General features: G+C 37.2%; 2 protein-coding genes across 2 annotated transcripts; both read left to right on the top strand.

Annotated features, from left to right (window-relative positions):
- The first annotated feature begins 880 nt into the window (after positions 1-880).
- Positions 881-5,571, top strand: LOC126623387 (chorismate synthase, chloroplastic-like). The gene is made up of 7 exons (XM_050292280.1): positions 881-1,354; positions 3,450-3,600; positions 3,800-3,876; positions 3,984-4,042; positions 4,529-4,612; positions 4,701-4,793; positions 5,482-5,571. Exons 1-7 carry the CDS (start codon positions 1,231-1,233, stop codon positions 5,569-5,571), a joined length of 678 nt encoding a protein of 225 aa, XP_050148237.1. The 5' UTR covers positions 881-1,230.
- Positions 5,572-10,288: 4,717 nt separating this feature from the next.
- On the top strand, positions 10,289-15,823 carry LOC126623381 (chorismate synthase, chloroplastic-like). The gene is made up of 13 exons (XM_050292270.1): positions 10,289-10,597; positions 10,991-11,141; positions 11,488-11,564; positions 11,675-11,733; positions 12,218-12,301; positions 12,387-12,479; positions 13,236-13,316; positions 14,010-14,141; positions 14,342-14,444; positions 14,596-14,690; positions 14,793-14,858; positions 15,086-15,170; positions 15,422-15,823. The coding sequence occupies exons 1-13, from the start codon at positions 10,453-10,455 to the stop codon at positions 15,577-15,579; spliced, it is 1,329 nt and encodes a 442-aa protein (XP_050148227.1). The 5' UTR covers positions 10,289-10,452; the 3' UTR covers positions 15,580-15,823.
- Positions 15,824-20,173: the final 4,350 nt, after the last annotated feature.

Below are 20,173 nucleotides of genomic sequence, written 5' to 3'. Positions count from 1 at the left end.
TTTGTAAGATTTCGTAATCGAGTGAAACCCAATAAACCCAGGGAGGGAGAAAGAGAAAGAGGAGAAAAATAGTTCGGATCGAAGATCTCCGCTTGGGCCGTCTGTGAAAATCGCCACTCGAAGGCTCGAGGAGCAGCCCGGTAAAAGGGAAGCCGCGGAGACGGCAGACTCCCGTGCAGTGTTGAAAGAGAAGAGAGAGACGGACTTTTTGATGTGAAATCGAAACGGTTCTTATAGCTTTTTTATGAAAGAAGAGAGACAAGAGAGAGAAAGAAAACAGGGACATAATTTTTCACTTTAAAATTATTAAAAAGGACAATTAAATTATGGCCGTAGGATATTCATCTAACGGACATGATCAAATTGGTCCGGAGGCTCTGCATTGAAAGTTCCGGAGAAGACGAGTCCAAATGCATTGGCCAAAAGTAGGAGCCGGATTTCTTCCATCAACGTCACCGGATCAAGTGATCCGGATTTTTGAAATTTTATCTAATGATCCATCTGTTTTGATATTTTAAAAATTATAATATTTTTTTACTATTTGATGAAATTTTAAAGGTTCAGATCATTTGATCCAGTGGTTTTAGTGGAATAGATCCATCTCTTCTCCAAAAGAAGACCCACCAAACAAAGAAACTGAGTTGACCAAAAGAAAAACAAAGAAAATAGAAAATAAAATAATTCAAGAATTTGTCATTTAGTATTACAATCCGATGATATTTTTCTTTACCTGTAAGCAAAAAATGAATTTAAAATATATTATTACTAACTCAATTTAATAATATTGTTTGTTCAAGAAAAATAAATAAATAAATCAAGGATTTGGGGTACGTTGAAGTCAGTTGGTGGACCAATTAATGGATTGCAGTCATTGCATGGGCCACGGGTGTGCTGTCCCTCTTTAATTTTTTTGATACGTCTTCTTCAAGTCAAGTCATTGCATGGCAGCTACGAAAACGATATCGGAAGCACGCCATACATTTCACTCCCTCCATATTTTCGAACTGGACTTGGCTGCTGAAGAAATCAGCAGCAGCTGCTGCTTACAACCAATCCCTGCTGAACAGATCAAAACTTAGACACATGTCAGCCGGGATTGGTTGTAAACAGTAGCTGCTGCTGATCTGTTTAGCAGCGAAGTTCTATCCCATATTTTCCTTCTCTTCCTCCTTTTTCTTCTCCTTGGTTTTGGTTGTCGGTGGGCTGAGAGTTTCAGTGCGTTCAACTGCCATGGCTTCCTCTCTCGTTTCCACATCATTCCTCGGAGCTCCAACCACCAATGCCCTTTCTGGTCTTCGGACCACCTCGTCCTCCGTTCAATTTGTGATGCGCCCAAGAACCGCAAAGAAAATACGTCAGTCGGTCTCTCTCTCTCCTTATTTTCGTTCATTCTGTTGCTTACTGTTATTTAGCTAGAAAGAGTTAACCTTTTTCGATTTAATTTTTCTACTGCCTCTCTCCCGACACTCTCTCTGTAACCATCCATCAAATTGTGTGGCCGGGCAATTCCACCGACTTGGTAAGTCGGTTATGCTTGCCTATAAATATAGGTGAGCGTGTTGTAATGTAACTAAGTTAGAAAAAGTGAGAAAAAGAGAGAAGTTAGAAGTGTGAGGAGTGACGAGTAAGAAGAAGCAACAAAGTTTCTAAGAGTGAGTGTTTCCTCTTGTATTAGTTTGTTGTGTGAGAGTAAAAAAATATGTGTGTAATACTTGAGTATTTTTTCTTTCTCTTGCCTATCAAATTTTCGTTGAGTTACATTTTTCGTTGTGAGATAAACCTGTACAAAGTAGTGAAGTCTTTTTAGGCCCCATCATCTTTCACTCTAAAGACTATAACTTATTAGCTTCTACAATCACTAACCAAGTTCCAAAACCTAACTTTTGTGCCATGTGGGGACCAAAATGGTCCTAGGCTATTCTAACATTTTCTTCACATAGGAAAAAATCAAGAATTATGCCTCTAATTTCCGAAGATTTTTCAAGGTATTAGGGCCACAACCAAAATTGGTTCCTTATTTCCTTCACTAGGTTCGATTTAAGGTTGGTGGCTGTTATGCAACTAACTGGGGTCACTGTGAGTTTTGGGGGACTCAAGTGATCAAAAGAGGGAGAGAGAGGAAGTGGGCGAGAGAGCTCCCTTCATTCTTCCGCTTAATATGACTTTTATTTTGAATCTGAGTCGTGATACTAGGCATGAGAGTTGAGTTGAGCAAGAGGATGACAAGAACGATGTCATACCAAACTCAAATGATGGTGGTTGGTAGCACAGGGCACGACATATCTTTATTTTTCTTAGATGAGTGTTTTAGGGTGAGACTTTTGGACCCTCCTGAGTTAAATTCTAGCTCTGCCACCTAAGACTATATCTCCAACCAAAAGGGCTAGATATAGCCCCGTTTAGAATTATAGCTCTACAAACAATTATTTTTAAATAAACAGTATCAAACCATACTCATATACCATCTTCAATCGAATGAGCCAAACATAGCCCCTCAATAATTTGTTAGCTTTAAATTTACACTTTAAATTTATTGGTTAATTTAATTAAACTACATTTTGATGTTTTCAAATCTAACTGTTGAATTTGAACCAATTATTGTAACTAAGGAGTTGGGGCCCCAAAAAAAAGTGCTAAAAGGGGGGCTACATTTAGCAAGCCCATTGCTCTTTGGCCAAATGAGGCTCTATAGAATTATAGTCCAACCATCGGTTGGAGATGAGTTTTTGAGGCTTTTGGTCATTTAGCCCCCTCTATTGGAGAAGGCCTAAGGATCCATGTTTACATTTGCTGGAATTGTTCTCGAGATTGAAAGAAACAATTAGGTCTGTTGCTATATATGATGCACAGATACTTTTCTTTGGTCGTGTCTTGTATTTGATACTTGATTAGATAAGTTTGATACTCTCGGATACTCGTCAGACACGTATTCTGGTCAATGGACACGAATTTGACTTGATGGATATGTGTATCGTACATTTAGGATATAAGTACCCGGCTTTTAGGATACATTTACACTTTCAGAAAAGATAATAAGGAGGAGTAAATTAATAGGAGACATTACAATTGAAAGTTGATGAATACAAAGAGTTTCCCTCTAATTAAAACCTTGAATACAATTCTCACACTTCTTCTACTGTATATAAAGAGGATTATATTTCCAACTATTCTTCTCCAACAACTTAAATGTACGTGAATTTGAAAGATGAATAATGTTTTAAAATGTATATTTTTGTTGCTCTATATATTTTTACTTGCCGTATCTATAGCGCATCATATCTTAATTTTTAGAGATTTTTCTTATCGCCTTATTGGTGTCGTATCCTATCGCCATATCTGTATCCGTATCATGCTTCATAGGTCTGTTGTAATATAAATTTGATATGTTAGAGATCGTAGTAAGTTACAACTTTAGGATCAATTCTGAAAGTTTTGGTGTTGAATTTCAGAGGTGCAGGCAGCCGGGAACATTACCGGGAATCATTTTCGTGTTACAACTTTTGGGGAAGCTCATGGAGGTGGTGTTGGTTGTGTAATTGATGGACGCCCTCCTCGTTTGCCCCTCTCCGAAAAGGATTTGCGGGGTGACCTTGATAGAAGGTATTCGACGTAGAGTTTGTGAGGCATTTGGTCTGGGATTATTGCATGCTGGCAATATTAGTTTCCTTGGATATATAGGTGTTTATATCCGGACATTAGTATGTATTATTCTATGCAATAATCATGGAAAGCTTCCTCTAAAATTGTTGAGTTCTCGTTTGTTTTGATGCAAACTTGTTATGAACTTATGGGTTGTCAGGAGGCCAGGTCAGAGTCCAATTACTACCCTTTGGAAGGAAACTGACACATGCCGAATACTTTCGGGAGTTCATGAAGGTTAGATCTTAGTGGAATTTGTGTGTGTGTGTTTATTTGGGGTTGTGGTTCCTTTTGTAGCTGTCTTCAGTGGCGTGTATTCTATTTGATGTCATATTTGACTGCAGGAGTGACAACTGGGACACCAATTCTTGTGCTTGTACCCAATACTGATCAGAAAGGACGTGTAAGTATCCAGTCTAGAGGGCATACCTATGAAGAGGAATGAAAACGGGTGGAGGGTTTAAAGACTAATATTTCTTTGCTCGTGTTTTTTTATCTTTATTTTTTCTGGGCTATGGAATTTGTAGTTTTCAATCTATTTAATCATGCAACCATTTTTGAAACTAGACAAAGCTTAAATATTTTGAAGTTCATCTCCGAATTAAATGTGTTGGATGCATGGTGCTTGTTTGAGGTGCCCAAACATTTTGCAGACAGATTAGATAAGTTGACGAACACAATGTGAGTGCTGCGAACTTGATCAAATTGTATTTTGGGTGCTAGAACTCGTTATAGGGTTTACTGTTGTATTTCACTGATTCATGATATACTGTACATTAACCGTCACATTTATACTCTGTATAATTGAGTCAGTTGTACAGACGAGCAGAGTTGTATCAATTGGCGTTCTTTATGGTGCATGGAAATAACTCTGTCGCTGGAATATCAGGTTTATGACGAAATGTCGGTAGCTTATAGGCCTTCGCATGCAGATCGAACTTATGACCAGAAGTATGGAATCAGATCGGTGCAGGTAATGGTTTTAAGCTTAACGATTAAGGGTTCACAAGCGTATTTTGGAATTTCAGATACATAAATCTTAACCTAATTTGTAACTGAAGGGTGGTGGTAGATCTTCTCCTAGAGAAACAATTGGAAGAGTTGCTGCTGGAGCCCTTGCCAAGAAAATCCTCAAGGCTTTCTCAGGAACTGAGGTGGTTGTAGTAAACTATGTGTATCCTTAAATAATTGCACGGTGATGCCCGAGATTCCAGTTCGTTTAATCTTTGTTTTTCTCCTTGTTGTAGTACAGCCTTGTCGAATTGCAAATGTGTCCCGCTATTTGTTTTAATTTTACCTGATAAACTCAAGATGGACAGGAAACACCTGACTTACAGTTGCCACTGAATAACTTATGATCTTTCTGTATAGGACATCTGAGGACACAACACTTGTGTCCACCCAAGTTGGTCGCGTCTTTGGATTCTTACGAAAGTACATCTTCATTTGCGTTGAAAAATTATTAACTTATTTGAACCTTGAGAGTTTTTCAGAGATGAAATGGTTGTTACTAACGTAAATTTTTTGTGATAATTTGCTCAACAAATGATGAAATTTTCCATCAAAAAATTACACATGTATTGGCATGTCGAGTGCTTAGGCTTTCGGAAGTGGACTTGACGTGCACCCCATGTCCTTGTCAATACATGACAATCATGTGCCTGACCTTGGATCATGGCGAACGAGTACCTGAAGATTGAAAGAAAAGTTTCCAAACTTCTCTTGCCAATCTTGTGTGTCATAGATTTAGTTACATTATTGATATCATCTGCACCTTCTTTTACTGATTGCAATTCCTGTAATAATTTTGAAGACTTTTCCCTAATGTTTGTCACATTTCAGGTCCTAGCTTATGTTTCACAAGTTCAGAAGGTTGTGCTGCCCGAGGAATTGGTTGATCATCACACTTTGACACTCGATCAGGTGCGATAATGAATATTAATTTAAGATCTTTCGTAGCAAGCCATTCGAGAGTAGCAACAAAAAATGAGAGTCCAGGAAAAGGAATAGCATTCCAATCTGTCTCATTCCTTTATAAGTGAGGTGCAGACTAAAACTCTGACTGTTATTGTAGTCTATAAAGTAATTACCGGGTGGCTTCTCCATTCATATTCAAACAGTACCTCACATCTACAAACTTGAGTACCTCAATTTGCAGCATGACGTTTTAGGCTTTTGATCTTGGCAGCAGTTGTCTCCACGGTTCTATGAACACCAACGGCAGCCTCTTCCGCCTTGTTCATCTTCAAAGGTTAAACCTCTCTGACAATAACTTCAATTACTCTCAAACTCCAACTAGCATTAGGAAATTTCCCAAGCCTTACTCATCTTGACCTCTTTAGCTCTGTCTTTTCTGGTCAAGTCCCTTCTCAAGTTTCATTGTTTATCCAAGTTGACATACCTTGATCTATCTCTCAATCTCGATAGATTGTCAAAACATGAGAATCGTCTTGAAACTTGCAACATCGGATCTTGGCAGCCTAGTTCAAAACTAAACTAGTCTAGGAGTACTTTCTCTCAACTTCGTAAACATATAATGGCTAATTTATCATCTTTGACAACCCTAGCCCTCAGGAACTGTCACCTGTTTGGTGAATTTCCGGTGAGAATTTTCCGACTACCAAACTTAGAAAGTCTTAATGTGAGAACCGAGGTCTGACTGGATATTTTCCTGAATTTAATCGAACTAGTCCTCTCATGGTTCTGAAAGTTTCCTATACCAAGTTTTTCGGGAACATACCTTATTCGTTAGGAAAGCTTGATTCACTGCTAGAGTTGGATGTGGCTCATTGCTACTTTTCGAAAGGGTTGGTTCCATCGATTGATTGGCTATGCAGCTCACTTATCTAGACATTTCAGCCAATCAATCTTACCCAGGTAACTGTATTTAGGATTGGTTGGTGTCATTTAACCGGTTCAATCCCATCTTGGCTAGGTAACTTAAGCCAACTAACTTGCCTAGATTTTGCTTTTAATGGACCGAATGGTTCAATTCCTGCATCATTTTCCAATCTCACAAACCTTCAGATCCTTTGTCTACATTCGAATAGTCTGAGTGGCACACTGGAGTTTCAAATGTTTCAAAATCTACAATTTCTTTACCAACTCCAATTAAATAGGGACAGGTTAAAATTTGTCACTGAATCCAGAATTGTGAATTCAACAGTTCCGCAGTTCACCATTCTAGGATTGAGTTTTTGCAACGTAAGAGAGTTTCCATCTTTCTTACAATATCCGAAAAGGTTGGAGCGTTTGGACCCTTCTAGCAATAAAATCCGAGGCAAAGTACCAAAATGGATGTGGAACTCATGCATAGAAACTTCGGTATTGTTAGACATCTCGCAAAACTTCATTTCAGACCAACCTCCACTTGTCATTCCTTGGGTGAACTTGATATGCTTAAGGATTTCGTCCAACATGTTTCATGGACTACTACCAATACCTCCACCAACCATGCGAGGATATGCAGCTACAACTGTTTGCACTCAAAATATACCAATTTTTACTTATTTGGGCAATTTGGGTAAAATGTGGCATTTTGAGGATTAATATGCAAGAAAGCTAACTTGGAAAGATATTTAGATGCAAGTGGAGGGGTTTGACACTATAATATTGTTCTTCCAATTTGTTTGGGTGGTGGAGGTTTGTCAAGCCTTTGTTTAATCAACAAATTGCATGCTTGCAAAAGGGTTGGAAGGCAACATACGGATGTGGATGCAAAGAACATGTGAAAGAAGCCAACTTGCTTCTTTTAATTGTTAGTTTATTACAAGTGGGAAAACATGTGGTGGAGATGCAAATTCCCCTTTTAATATTGTTTCTACATGCAAGTTGGCAAATGCAATGCAAGCTACCTAAGCAATGAAATGCAAGCTGCCCAAGCTTCTTTCGGGCAAGTACAAAAACCTCAACAGGGGGTTTCTTCCAGACCTCTATATAAAGGAGCACAAGCACAAGGATTAGACACACTCAAAACAACCAATCAAAACTCTACTCAAATTAGCTCATCAACTTCCTTGTAGACATTTATTTTTAGCCAAGCATCCTTTGCTTTTCTTGTTTATTAGCTCTGCTACTCACTTGTAGTATCGATCTCATTTGTAACTTTTATGTACTCATTTCCATCATATAAATTACAAGCAATCTGCAATATTAGTCACTTTCCTATGTCATTTACATTTCCAAGCAACCTTGTCATTTACATATTGTTCTATTTCTCCATATAAGTAAAGTCCTTATTTTTAAGGCAAAGAAAGAACCTTGATTTGAGTAACTCCCACTCAATGGCACAATCTCTTGGTTCGAAGTCAAACTCAGGCGCAACCTCAATCATTCAAATCCCGTCTACTAGCGGCATCTAGTAGTGGCATGCCCGCACCCCACCAATCTCGTATGTGAGCAAATCCCCGGTATGCCCGCGAGGCCCCATGACGGATTTAGGGAGCGAACAACAACCAACAACTTTACCGGAGAAATCTCACCGTTGCCTTGCAATATGAAAAATCTTCTGTACCTTGACTTGTCGAGAAATAACTTGAGTGGCATGCTTCCTCAATGTCTCGGAAACTTTAGTGATCATTTGATTCTTTTACTTCTTGGAAAAAACTCTTTTCATGGAATCATTCCTCAAACATACAACAACAGAAGCAGTTTGAGGATGATTGATTTGAGTCATAACAAATTGCAGGGGCAGTTGCCGAGGTCATTGGCCAATTGTGTGATGCTTGAGTATCTTGTTTTGTCAAACAATCGATTCGATGGTGTTTTTCCCGTTTGGTTGGGGACTCTTCTAGAGTTAAAGCTTTTGGCAATGCGCTATAATGGATTCTACTGTGTGATTGGAAAATCTAGAAAGAATGTTGATTTCCCCAAGTTGCGCATTCTTGATTTGGCTTACAATAATTTTACTGGTGCGGTTCCATCCGTGTTTCCACATATTATTATAAACAAGTCAGCATATATGTACACAGACATAATTTATGATGTCAGTGGATTCACGATGGTTAACAGTGTTGATTACCCACTCACAATAGCAACAAAAGGTTTGGAGCAATACTATCCAAAGATTCGAGAAGAATTTGCATCATTTGATATCTCAAGCAACAACTTTGAAGGGAAGATTCCATAATTCATTGGGAATCTTAAGGAGCTTCGTTCGCTGAATCTTTCCCACAACATTCTCACTGGTTCTATCCTGTCATCCTTCGGTAACTTGATGAAGCTTGAATCGTTGGACCTCTCACAAAACAAGCTCTCAGGACGGATCCCAACAACTGATGCAACTAACTTTTCTTGCCCATTTCAATGTGTCTCACAACAATCTCACATGTCTTATACCACAAGGAACCCAACTTACTTCATTGAATATCACTTCATACGAGGGAAACCCAGGGTTGTGTGGAGCTCCATTGCCGAAGAAATGCGGAAATCCCAAGGCCCCTCAACTTCCACCTTCAACCGTAGACGAAGGTGATTCTAGCTTAGCAGGAATATTTGAATTTGATTGGAAAATTGTTTCGGCCGGATGTGGAAGTGGGTTGGCAGTAGGAGTAGTTCTTGTAGATGTTGTCATCACAGGAGGCCCGACTTGTTTCTTAAGATTGTTGGAACGATCAGACAAATGATCAAGAAAATATAGAGTTACAATGTTATGCATTTGTTGTTGTCGTTTGTTTTCTCAGTTGTGGTTTCTTTCCTTCTCTTTCTATATGTTTAGTTATAAGTTTGTTTCACGTTATGTAAGTGTATGTCCCCTTATTTTCTTGTATTTTTGCTTTCTTTTGTTTATCCTCTCTTTATTTTGAGGGGTAAGGTTATGTCTCCTCCTGACTAGGTGTAACTTCTTTTATTTTATTCAATAAAATTTTTCCTCGTACCGACGAGGTTTCTTTAAAAAGAAAGAAAGAATGTATTCGTGCCTTTTAGCTTGTAGTTGATTATTGTGTTGTTCAAGTTCAAGACTCTGCCCTATATATCATATTGTTTTAAGTTATATCAACGTTTGTTCTTAACGTTGAGTTTCTTTAACAAAAAAAAAAAAAAAAATGAGTTGCAAGTAATGTAAATAAAGTCTGCATGTTTTTATGGAGCCAAGGATCAAGAAATCTTTGGCCCACCTCACACAAATCAAAGATCGAGTCTCTCTTTCTCTTTCTTAATCAGTCTAGATTTTAATTCTTAGGTTCCTGAGACGATCCAAATAACCCACCGGAAATCTCATAATCATTGATCTGTGAAGATATGTTGTTAGATGCTCTCGAAAACAAAACAAAAAAAATATGAATTGACCAGAAGAAAATAGAAAATTAAATAATTCAAGGTTTTTTTTTTTTTTTTGAAGAGGGGGTAAAGATTGAAGAATGAGGAGTTGTGGGATTTGAGAGATTTTTCAACGTGACCGGTACAGGGAGTGGTACATCACGTGTCATTATACAAATAGTGAGATATGTGCGATAAAAAATTAATAACTTAAAAAATAAATTTTTTTACCACTTCTATTAAAACACATAATGTACCACTTACGTTACGTTGTGGAAAAAAAAATCTTGGGATTTGGGGGTAGGTGGAAGTGGGTTGGTGGATTGTATGGCAGCTACGAATACGATACCGGCTGCACGCCCGACTTTTCACTCAAAACATACTTTTCGCATCTAAATTCTAAGCCCATCCACTCCCTCCATATTTTCCATACAAATCACATTTTTATCACCCAAATATTTTAAATCGAATTCTCATCTTTCCTCATCTTCTTCCTTTTTCTTCTCGTTGTTTTTGGTGGTTGGTGGGTTGAGAGTTTCAGGGGGTTCAACTGCCATGGCTTCCTCTCTCGCTTCCAAACCATTCCTCGGAGCTCCAACGACCGATGGGCTTTCTGGGTTGTGCTCCTCCACCGATCTTCGGACCCTCTCGTCCTCCTCCGTTCAATTTGTGATCCGCCCGAGAAACCCCAAGAAACTCCGTCAGTCTCTCTCTCTCTCTCTCTGATTGTTGTTCATTTGATTGCTCAGTGTTGTTTAGCTATAAAGATTCTAGCTTTGTTTTCTACTTCCTCGATTGCAATGTGCGAGAATTTTGTTATCTGCATTGCAGCAGCTACTGAAATTGTTTCGTGCACAAAAATCATGAATCTTTCACTTTAAAGACTATAACTTTAATTAGCTTTTGCAATCACTACCCAAGTTCTAAAATCTAAGTACACATGTTTACATTCGGTCGAATTATTCCCGGGATTGAAAGAAACAATTGGATCTGCTGTAATATAAATTTCGAAATAAATGGAATTTTGTTACGTTAGAGAGTAGTAAGTTACAACTTTGAGATCAATTCTGAAAGTCTTGGTGTTGAATTTCAGAGGTGCAGGCAGCTGGGAATACTACCGGGAATCATTTTCGTGTTACAACTTTTGGGGAATCTCATGGTGGTGGTGTTGGTTGTGTAATTGATGGATGCCCTCCTCGTATGCCGCTCTCCGTAGAAGATTTGCAAGGTGACCTTGACAGAAGGTATTTGATACCGGGCTTGCCCTTGTCATGTTCATTTTAAAGTTCTTGGGGTAGCTGAACGACGCACCTGACTTGTGCGTTATGGCAGTTGTAATGGGTTGATGCCTACTTCACGTTCAATTTAAGGATATTTTACCAGTATGTCTTTTACATGTTCAATTCATCGTAGAGTTTGTGAGGTTTTTGGTCTGGGATCATTGCATGCTGTCACAATTAGTTTCCTTAGATATATAGGTGTTTATATTGGGACATTAGTATAGATCATTCTATGCAAGAATCATGATAGCTTCCTCTAAAGTTGTTGAATTCTCGTTTGTTTTGATGCAAAATTCTTATGGGTTGTCAGGAGGCCAGGTCAGAGTCGAATTACTACCCCTAGGAAGGAAACTGACACATGCCGAATACTTTCAGGAGTTCATGAAGGTTAGATCTTTGTGGAATTTGTGTGTGTGTGTGTGTGTTTATTTAAAGGGGGTGTTCCTTTTTTTGCCTTCATTGGCATTTACTTCATTTGATGTTATAATTGACTGCAGGAGTGACAACTGGGACACCAATTCTTGTGCTTGTACCCAATACTGATCAGAGAGGACGTGTAAGTATCCCATGTTAGAGGGCATATATATGAAGAGGAATGAAAATGGGTGGAGGGTTTAAAGACTAGTATTTCTTCGCTCGTGGTTTTTACCTTTATTTTTTCTGGGCTATGGAATTTGTAGCTTTTAATCTATTTAATCATGTGACCATCGTTTTTGAAACTAGACAAAGCTTAAATGTATTGAAGTGCATATCTGTATTAAATGTGTTGGATGCATGATGCTTGTTTGAGGTGCCCAAACATTTTCCAGTCAGATTAGATAAGTTGACGAACACATTGTGAGGGCTGTGGAACTTGATTAAAAAGTTTGTATTTTGGGTGCTAGAACTGGTTAAAGAGTTTACTGATATTTTTCTAGTATTTTCACTGACTCATGATATATAGGATGCTGTAGATTAACTATCGCATTTATACTCTGTATAATTGAGTCGGTTGACATTCTTTATGGTGCATGGAAATAATTCTGTCGCTATAATTTCAGGATTATGACGAAATGTCGGTAGCTTATAGGCCTTCACATGCAGATCGAACTTATGACCAAAAGTATGGTATCAGATCAGTGCAGGTAATGGTATTAAGCTTAACGATTAAAGGTTCACAATCGTATTTGGAATATCAGATACATAAATCTACCTAATTTGTAATTGAAGGGTGGTGGTAGATCTTCTGCTAGAGAAACAATTGGAAGAGTTGCAGCTGGAGCCCTTGCCAAGAAAATCCTTAAGGCTTTCTCAGGAACTGAGGTGTGTGTAGTAAACTATGTGTATCCTTGAATACTTGCATGGTGATGCCCGAGACTCCAGGTCATTTAATCATTGTTTTTCTCCTTATTGTAGTATTTTGTCAAATTGTAAATGTCTCCTGCTATAATTAGTTTTGATTTTACCTGATAAATTCAAGATAGACAGGAAACACCTGACTTACAGTTGTCACTGAGTGACTTATGACTGTTCTGTATATGACATCTAAGGACACATCAGTTGTGTCCACCCACGTTAATGACGTCTTTGGATTCTTACGAAAATACATCTTCATTTGCATAGAAAAGTTACAAACTTATTTAAACCTTGAGAGTTTTTTCAAGAAAATCTGAAAATGAAAAAATGGTTGTTACTAATGTTAATTTTCTGTGATAATTGGCTTAATAAATGATGAAATTTTCCACTAAAAAAAATTACACATGTATTGGCATGTCCAAGTGCTTAGGCTTTTGGAAGTGGACTTGCCGGGAACCCCATGTCCTTGTCAATACATGACACTCATGTCCCTGTCCTTGGACCATAGCGAATGAGTACCTGAAGTTTGGAGTCTTTTAATAATTATTGTCCTGCCTGTTGATTGAAAGAAAAGTTTCCAAACTTCTGTTGCCAATTTTGTGTGTCATAGATTTAGTGATATTATTGGAAACTGTCCATAAATTATCCTCTGCACCATTTTTTACTGATTGAAATTCTTGTCTTAAGTTTGAAGATTTTTCCCTAATGTTTGTCACATTTCAGATCCTAGCTTATGTTTCACAAGTTCAAAAGGTTGTGCTTCCTGAGGAATTGGTTGATCATCACACTTTGACACTTGATCAGGTGCGATAATGGATAGTAATTTAAAATCTTTTGTAGCAAGCCATTCAAGAGTAGCAACAAAAAATGGGAGTTGTATGTTGATACAGGAGTAACTAAAGTGCAGACTAAACTCTGAATGTTATTGTAGTCTATAACGTAATTACCGTGATGCTTCTCTGTTCACACTCAAACAGTATCTCACCTCTACAAACTTGAGTGCCTCAATTTGCAACGTGACATTTTAGGCTTTTACGCTTGCTACATTAGAAATTTTTTTTATGGGGTTGTCGCATCTACCTCTATTTCCTGAGTTGTTGACTACAAAAGTATCCACTCTTCCAAATCTGGGAAGAAAATTTCCCTTTTCACGAAGTGTCTCCTAATTGGTTCCAACCTGTAGCTGACCTATTGGAAGACAGACTCTCTATAGGAATACCTTTCCCTTAGTAATTGAATCCAGAGTTGTTCGAGGTTTCATGTCAGAATCTCAGTTCAAATTGATTCAAAGCAAGAAAGACAAGTACTAGTCTGTTGCTTGCTCTTTTTAGATTAACTCATTTTCTCTGGGTGCATTTTTGAAGTACTTATTGACACACATTTATCTTTTCTTATTCAACAAAATTCTTCTGAATTTTGTGTTTATGAGCGGTTAATCAGTTGTGTGTGCTCACTCACTGAACCTTTATTTTTTATTCTTTTGTGACGTATTTCCAGATAGAGAGTAATATCGTTAGGTGCCCAGATCCTGAATATGCAGAGAAGATGATCGCAGCCATTGATGCTGTCAGGGTGAAAGGGCAATCCATTGGTGGTGTTGTCACATGCATTGTTAGAAATTGCCCGCCAGTAATCTCTCTCTCTCTCTCTCTCTCTCTCTCTCTCTCTCTCTCGATGTTTCTGTCTGCAAGTGCATGTCTTCAACTGTTTAGATTAGGGGGCGGACTCTTTACCTTAACCTCTACAAAGTTGTATTGCTCTTTCAGTAATTTGTTTAATCTTCATCAAGTCATATATGGAGAATTGACAATCATTTTCTTGTATCTCAGGGGCTTGGTTCACCAGTCTTTGATAAACTTGAAGCTGAATTTGCTAAAGCTGTTATGTCATTACCTGCAACAAAGGGATTTGAATTTGGAAGTGGATTTGCAGGTTAATATTCAAACTTTTTGGGTTACTTAAACTGGACTTGATGATTAAAGAACAGTTGCAAGAATTTCTACTGTGATGGAGTTTTTAAATTTTTTTTCTCCAACTATATTTTGAGTAAGTTCTTCTTGTTCTCGAATACTATACCTAACAGGTACCTTTTTAACTGGGAGTGAACATAATGATGAGTTCTATTTGGATGATCAAGGAAAAATCAGGACAAGAACAAATCGCTCTGGCGGGACACAGGTACTGGTAGATTCCCACTACTTCTTCTGAATGTAGAGTAAGTTGGTAAAATGTTTTGTCTAGCATCTCTTCTACACTGACATTGTATATGCTGGCAATCAGGGAGGACTATCCAATGGGGAAATCATAAACATGAGAATAGCTTTCAAGCCAACAGCTACAATTGGAGTATGTCCGACCTCTCGTTCTCTCTCTCTCTCTCTTTGAAAGGAATATCGGTTTCCACGCTATGTATTCATTAATCATATCTATTCTACAATTTGGTATTATTCCTGTTGTATATATGGTCAATAGGAGAATCTTGAGCCAAACCCAGGTCTTTATTTCATATATATGTAATTCTTGTCAAAACAGAAAACTATAACTGACCAATCTATCGTGGTGGTTTTGCGCAGAAGAAACAGAATACAGTGACTAGAGATAAAAAGGAGATAGAACTTATAGCCCGTGGTCGCCATGATCCTTGTGTTGTTCCGCGAGGTACGTGTGTGAATGATATGTGAACTCTGATGCATCATTCTCTATGCCCATTCTTTTTTCGAACTTGTTTTCCTTTTTTCTGCTATTAGATATAATTAATCTAAAAAAAATGGAAGCATATCCATTAGGTTAGGAATGTGATTTGGTCTTCTATGGTCTTTATTAGCAAAATTTGTATTAATTTAGGCCATTTCATACTCTCTCATCTTTCGTCCTTGCTTACATATGTTTTGCGTGGTGGAATGGCGCAGCTGTGCCGATGGTGGAAGCTGTAATAGCGCTTGCGCTCGTGGACCAACTAATGGCAGATTTTGCTCAGTGTCATATGTTTCCTATCAATCCCGACCTGCAAGACCCTGTGCCGCAGCCGTTGGTTGATGCAGCAGAGGCAGCAACTCTGCACATTTGAAAGTAGACAAACTTTCTGTAGCATTGTATACTTTTTGTATCGGGCATTGAAAATTCATTGTCATGAAACGTATGTGTGGTGTGGGACGGCAAACCAACGTTTACAGTACTCAATCAAGTGAAACAGTGTCACACTGGAGTATATGTGAGATGTGTCAACCATTTATTTTTCCAATAAGTTTTTGTTCAATCATTCAATTTGTAGAAGTAAACTTTTGAGGCAATAAAATTCTTCTGTAATATCATTATCAGAGTTATTTATTTTAAATAAGTGAAAACAATTTGTCGTTTCTCCGGTCGAGGTACGGAATGAAGTTCGAGAATGATGTGTTTTAACTCCAATTTTGAAACTAAATTAAGCACTGAATTGAATCCAAAGCTCGAATTTTCCCCTTTGCATTGATCAGAAGATATAGCTATATATCAAAGAAAAATTAGTAAGGAATGCATAAACCAACACTATATAAACTTGTTGGACCATAATTTTCAAGGACTATGACCCAAAATAAAAACGGACTTGGGCCGAAGAGAAATCATTTGAAGCCCAAGTCGTACAAGACCAAAAATGTGAAGTCCAAACTAAGATGGAGAGAAAGGGATCCGAGGACTTTATGACATGAGTTCACCGTCACTCTTGTATCTCTTATTGGAATGGAACAAAGTCCCTCTAAAAGGAAGTCACCTTTTAATCTTGGGCAATTAGGATATATCCCTCTTTATTTTCTGGTCACGCGATAAGAGAGAAATTTATCCATCTTCGTATAATAGAGAGAACCCCAAGTTACGTGTCAAATCTCAAACATGACCAACACATGTAATATTATATATTAACACGAAAAGGCCAATTGATTATTCTAGGTTGTCAATTTCATTGAACGACCAGAGAGAATAATTACCACCTAATTTCACCTATAAAACTATGCTTCTTTAGGACTTCTCCCCATTAAGCATGATAGTTGGTGATATCAAACGGGGATTCATGTCTTTTTTTTAGTCCCGTTTATGTTATATTCGCCGCACAACTAATTTACCGAATATTTAGCCGGTTATATTTCTTAAGACTCTTTTGACCAAATAAAAAAAAGAAAAATCTTGACTCTCCGTTTGACTTTGCATGTCATACAATAAAGCATGATATAAAACTTTTCGAGAGGAGATATGCAAAAGCTAACCTGAAAGAAGATTCCTTTATAATGTTTGGTTATCCAAATATTGTTGAAGAAAACGAACTAACATTAGTTTGTCATACATAAAACAGGCGACTAAAACATTGTACATGACATTTGTCCCAAAAAAACAAAAAAAAAACATTGTATATGACAGACAGATGAAGTGACTAAACAATGACATTAGGCAACATATTTCAAATTACAAAAAAATATTAATGTGGATTTTTTTAGAGATGACCACCGACAGATACTTTAAAAAAAAAGAAGAGACCAGTAGGTGGTTTTGTCAAGGCAATCCGCATTTTCGGTGGCCGAGAAGACTCAAGAAACATTTAAGCCTCCTCCTGACCACCATCGTGTGATTCATCAGTGCCAGAAATCGAACCCAAGATGTGCCGCGTGAAATATGGACCTGAAATTCGTCCTCAACTTTTAGGCACCCCATGGTAGTTACCACCGACAGATATACTTGAGGTGGTGTCAAATATCTCATTTTGGTAAAAGAGATTGAGGTGCTTTAGCTCTCTTATGGTGGAGTCATTTCCTGCTACATGTGGTAATATCCCTTTCAAGTTAATGCGGGCGGTGGTTTAGAATTTAGGGTCTAGGGTTTTATGGACTGACTATTGCTCCCTGTTCTAATAGTGTGATTCGAAGACGGGATTTCGAGTGCAGGGGAATAAATATTACTTAAATTACAGGATCTCAAATGCAGGTATAAATTGGCAATGTCATATTAAATATTTGGTAAATTATGTGAAGGAGGTTGAAGGGGAAGTGCCTTCGCCCATGTTGGGATATGTGTGATGAAAATTTAAGAACTTAAAAACTTAAACTTCCCACCACTTATATTACAATACGTAGTGTACCATTAGTGTTCCAATTACAAAATTTCTCATGTTTTGACAGAGAATTACTGTTAGCGATCTGACATGCACCAGTATGAGCTAGGTGGTACATGAATACATAAATAAATTAACTAGGATGTATTAGCTTCCTTCTTGATTGATAGATCCTGACAATTATTGATCGTTGCATGCATGAGTACCTAATTTTCCTTCATGAAGTGTAGATGCATGCAACCAACTCGATCGACCACATAAACCTAGAATACTCGATGACTTTAGTAACAATCACTTAGCAACTACTATACCTAATTAATTAGGAGGAACAGATACATACATACCTACATACATACATATATAATAGTATATTTTATATATTATATATGATATTAGGGGTGGATTTTTTTGCCAAATTGCCGTGCCATACCGATTTTGTGCCAAATTTTTTGTACCAATCGGTAATGGTAGGGTATTGTACCGTACCGAAATTTCATGGTACGGTATTGGTAATGGATACCATTACCACGGTATTACCATACCATACCGAAAATACAATATAATTTATAATTTATAATTTATATAATACATAATTATATAACACATATTTATAATATTCCAATAATTTGAAAATAAAACCCTACTTATATTAGCATTGTTGTTGGTGACTTTGATCTCTTAAAATTGTGGAAATCAAACACAAAAGAGTTCCTAATTCTTTCACAAATAGCCAAAAATTCTTTGTAACCCCCACCTCTACTGTTGCTAGTGAAAATGCATTTAGTCTAGGGAGGAGGGTTGTGAACCCTTTTAGGGTATTCTTGACTCCTAAAATAATTGAGGCACTAGCGTGTACTAGTGGTTGGCTTAGGGCAGGTGAAGTAAACTTCTACAAGGACCAACGGAAGATATGCTTCAATTTTACAAGGAAATAGAAGAAGAGAAAACAAGAAAGATATGCTTTAATTTTTTTAGTAAATTTGTTATTAAATGGTTTTCAACTTTAATTCTTCTTGCTACTAATTAATATGTTTTCTTTGTTTGTAATGTAAGCTTGATACAAACTCAATCTTCTACAAGTTCAATGCCTCCTCCAAAAGCTTCGACATCTCAAGCTTGAATAACTGATCAATGGATTCTCCTTCTTGAAGTTTACTTCCAATTTTCATTTGGTTTGAAACTTTAATTTCTATTTGGATTGTTAACTTCTATTTGTTTTGGTTTGTAACTTCTATTTGGATTGTAAGCTTAATTTTCATGATGAATCTTGATGCTTCATTTGAATTATTATGTGTGTGAATTGTGAATGATGAATAATAGATGAATTTAATCTATAATGTATGAGATAAAGGTACAAAAAAAAAATTTTGCCCTTGAATTGGGTTAAAAAAACAAAAACATATTTTGTCCCAAAACAAAATGGCAATTACCATTGCCATACCATGCCAACCAAATTTTAGGCAATACCGAACTTCGGTATACCGAAAGTTTGGTACGGTAATGGTAATAGATTTTATCAAACCGAAAGTTTGGTACGGTAATTGGTACAAGGGTTTTGGTACGGTAACCGTACCGAACCCACCCCTAAATGATATGCGTGTAGGTAAATCTCCCACGATATTATGTTCACCAAAAAAAAAAAATTAATTGATTTGTTGATGCTCACTAAAGTCTAAAGAGATGTAGGTTTAGGATATATAATTAGGATTTAGGTGTGCAGAGGTATTATGATTAACTAAGGATGATAATTATGTATAATTTGAGAAAAAATTTAGTGTGTTCGGAATACAAAATGGTATGTGTCATTATATAAGTGGAGAGAAGTTTTATATTTCAAGTTGTTAATTTTATAACATGAGTATCCAACACTTGTATAATGACACGTGATGTATTACTTCGTATTCCGAACACACTAAAAAAGCTCTCCTATAATCCTACACCACGCCATCATGTCATGTTGAATTATAAAATGATTTGTCTAGCTAACAAACGCTCTTGTTTAAGCTAATTATAATATAATTATCATTATACGAGAAAGAGAGGGAGAGAGGTCTGTGTCATGTCATGTAGGAATTAGGATAGAGATGATCGAACGTTTAATAAACACTAGTTGGCAAAAAGAGAAAATAGCACCATGCAATATTAAGAGATGGTTTACCAACCAAACCTATATACAAAACCAAAACAATACCAAAAAGGAAACATATTCTGTACCCTTTACTTTGTTTTGAACAAGGACTTAGCACCAAATTAAGAAATGACTTTCGTACAACGACTTGGCCATTTTCCCAACTCCATCGTAACCAAAATAATACACGCTCCATGCTCCTACATCATCATCAAATCAATCGTGTTCGTGTCAACTAGTGGTTAGGGTCCTCTTTTATAGTATGATTAGGTCTGACAAACCAATCGTATCATATTTGTTATTTTAATCGGTCGTGTCGTGTCAAATCTGTTATCTTAACGAGTTCTTAACATATGACTTAATAACGATCTAGTTCATTAACGAGTCATATCGTTTCGTGTCAAGTTAATGGGTCCTGCAAAAAATTGTTATGTCTAATGTCTAGATCTGACAAAT

This window comes from Malus sylvestris, chromosome 1 (genome assembly GCF_916048215.2).
Source record: "Malus sylvestris chromosome 1, drMalSylv7.2, whole genome shotgun sequence".
Lineage (NCBI taxonomy): Eukaryota > Viridiplantae > Streptophyta > Magnoliopsida > Rosales > Rosaceae > Malus > Malus sylvestris.
This window is presented reverse-complemented; position numbering and strand designations above follow the sequence as displayed.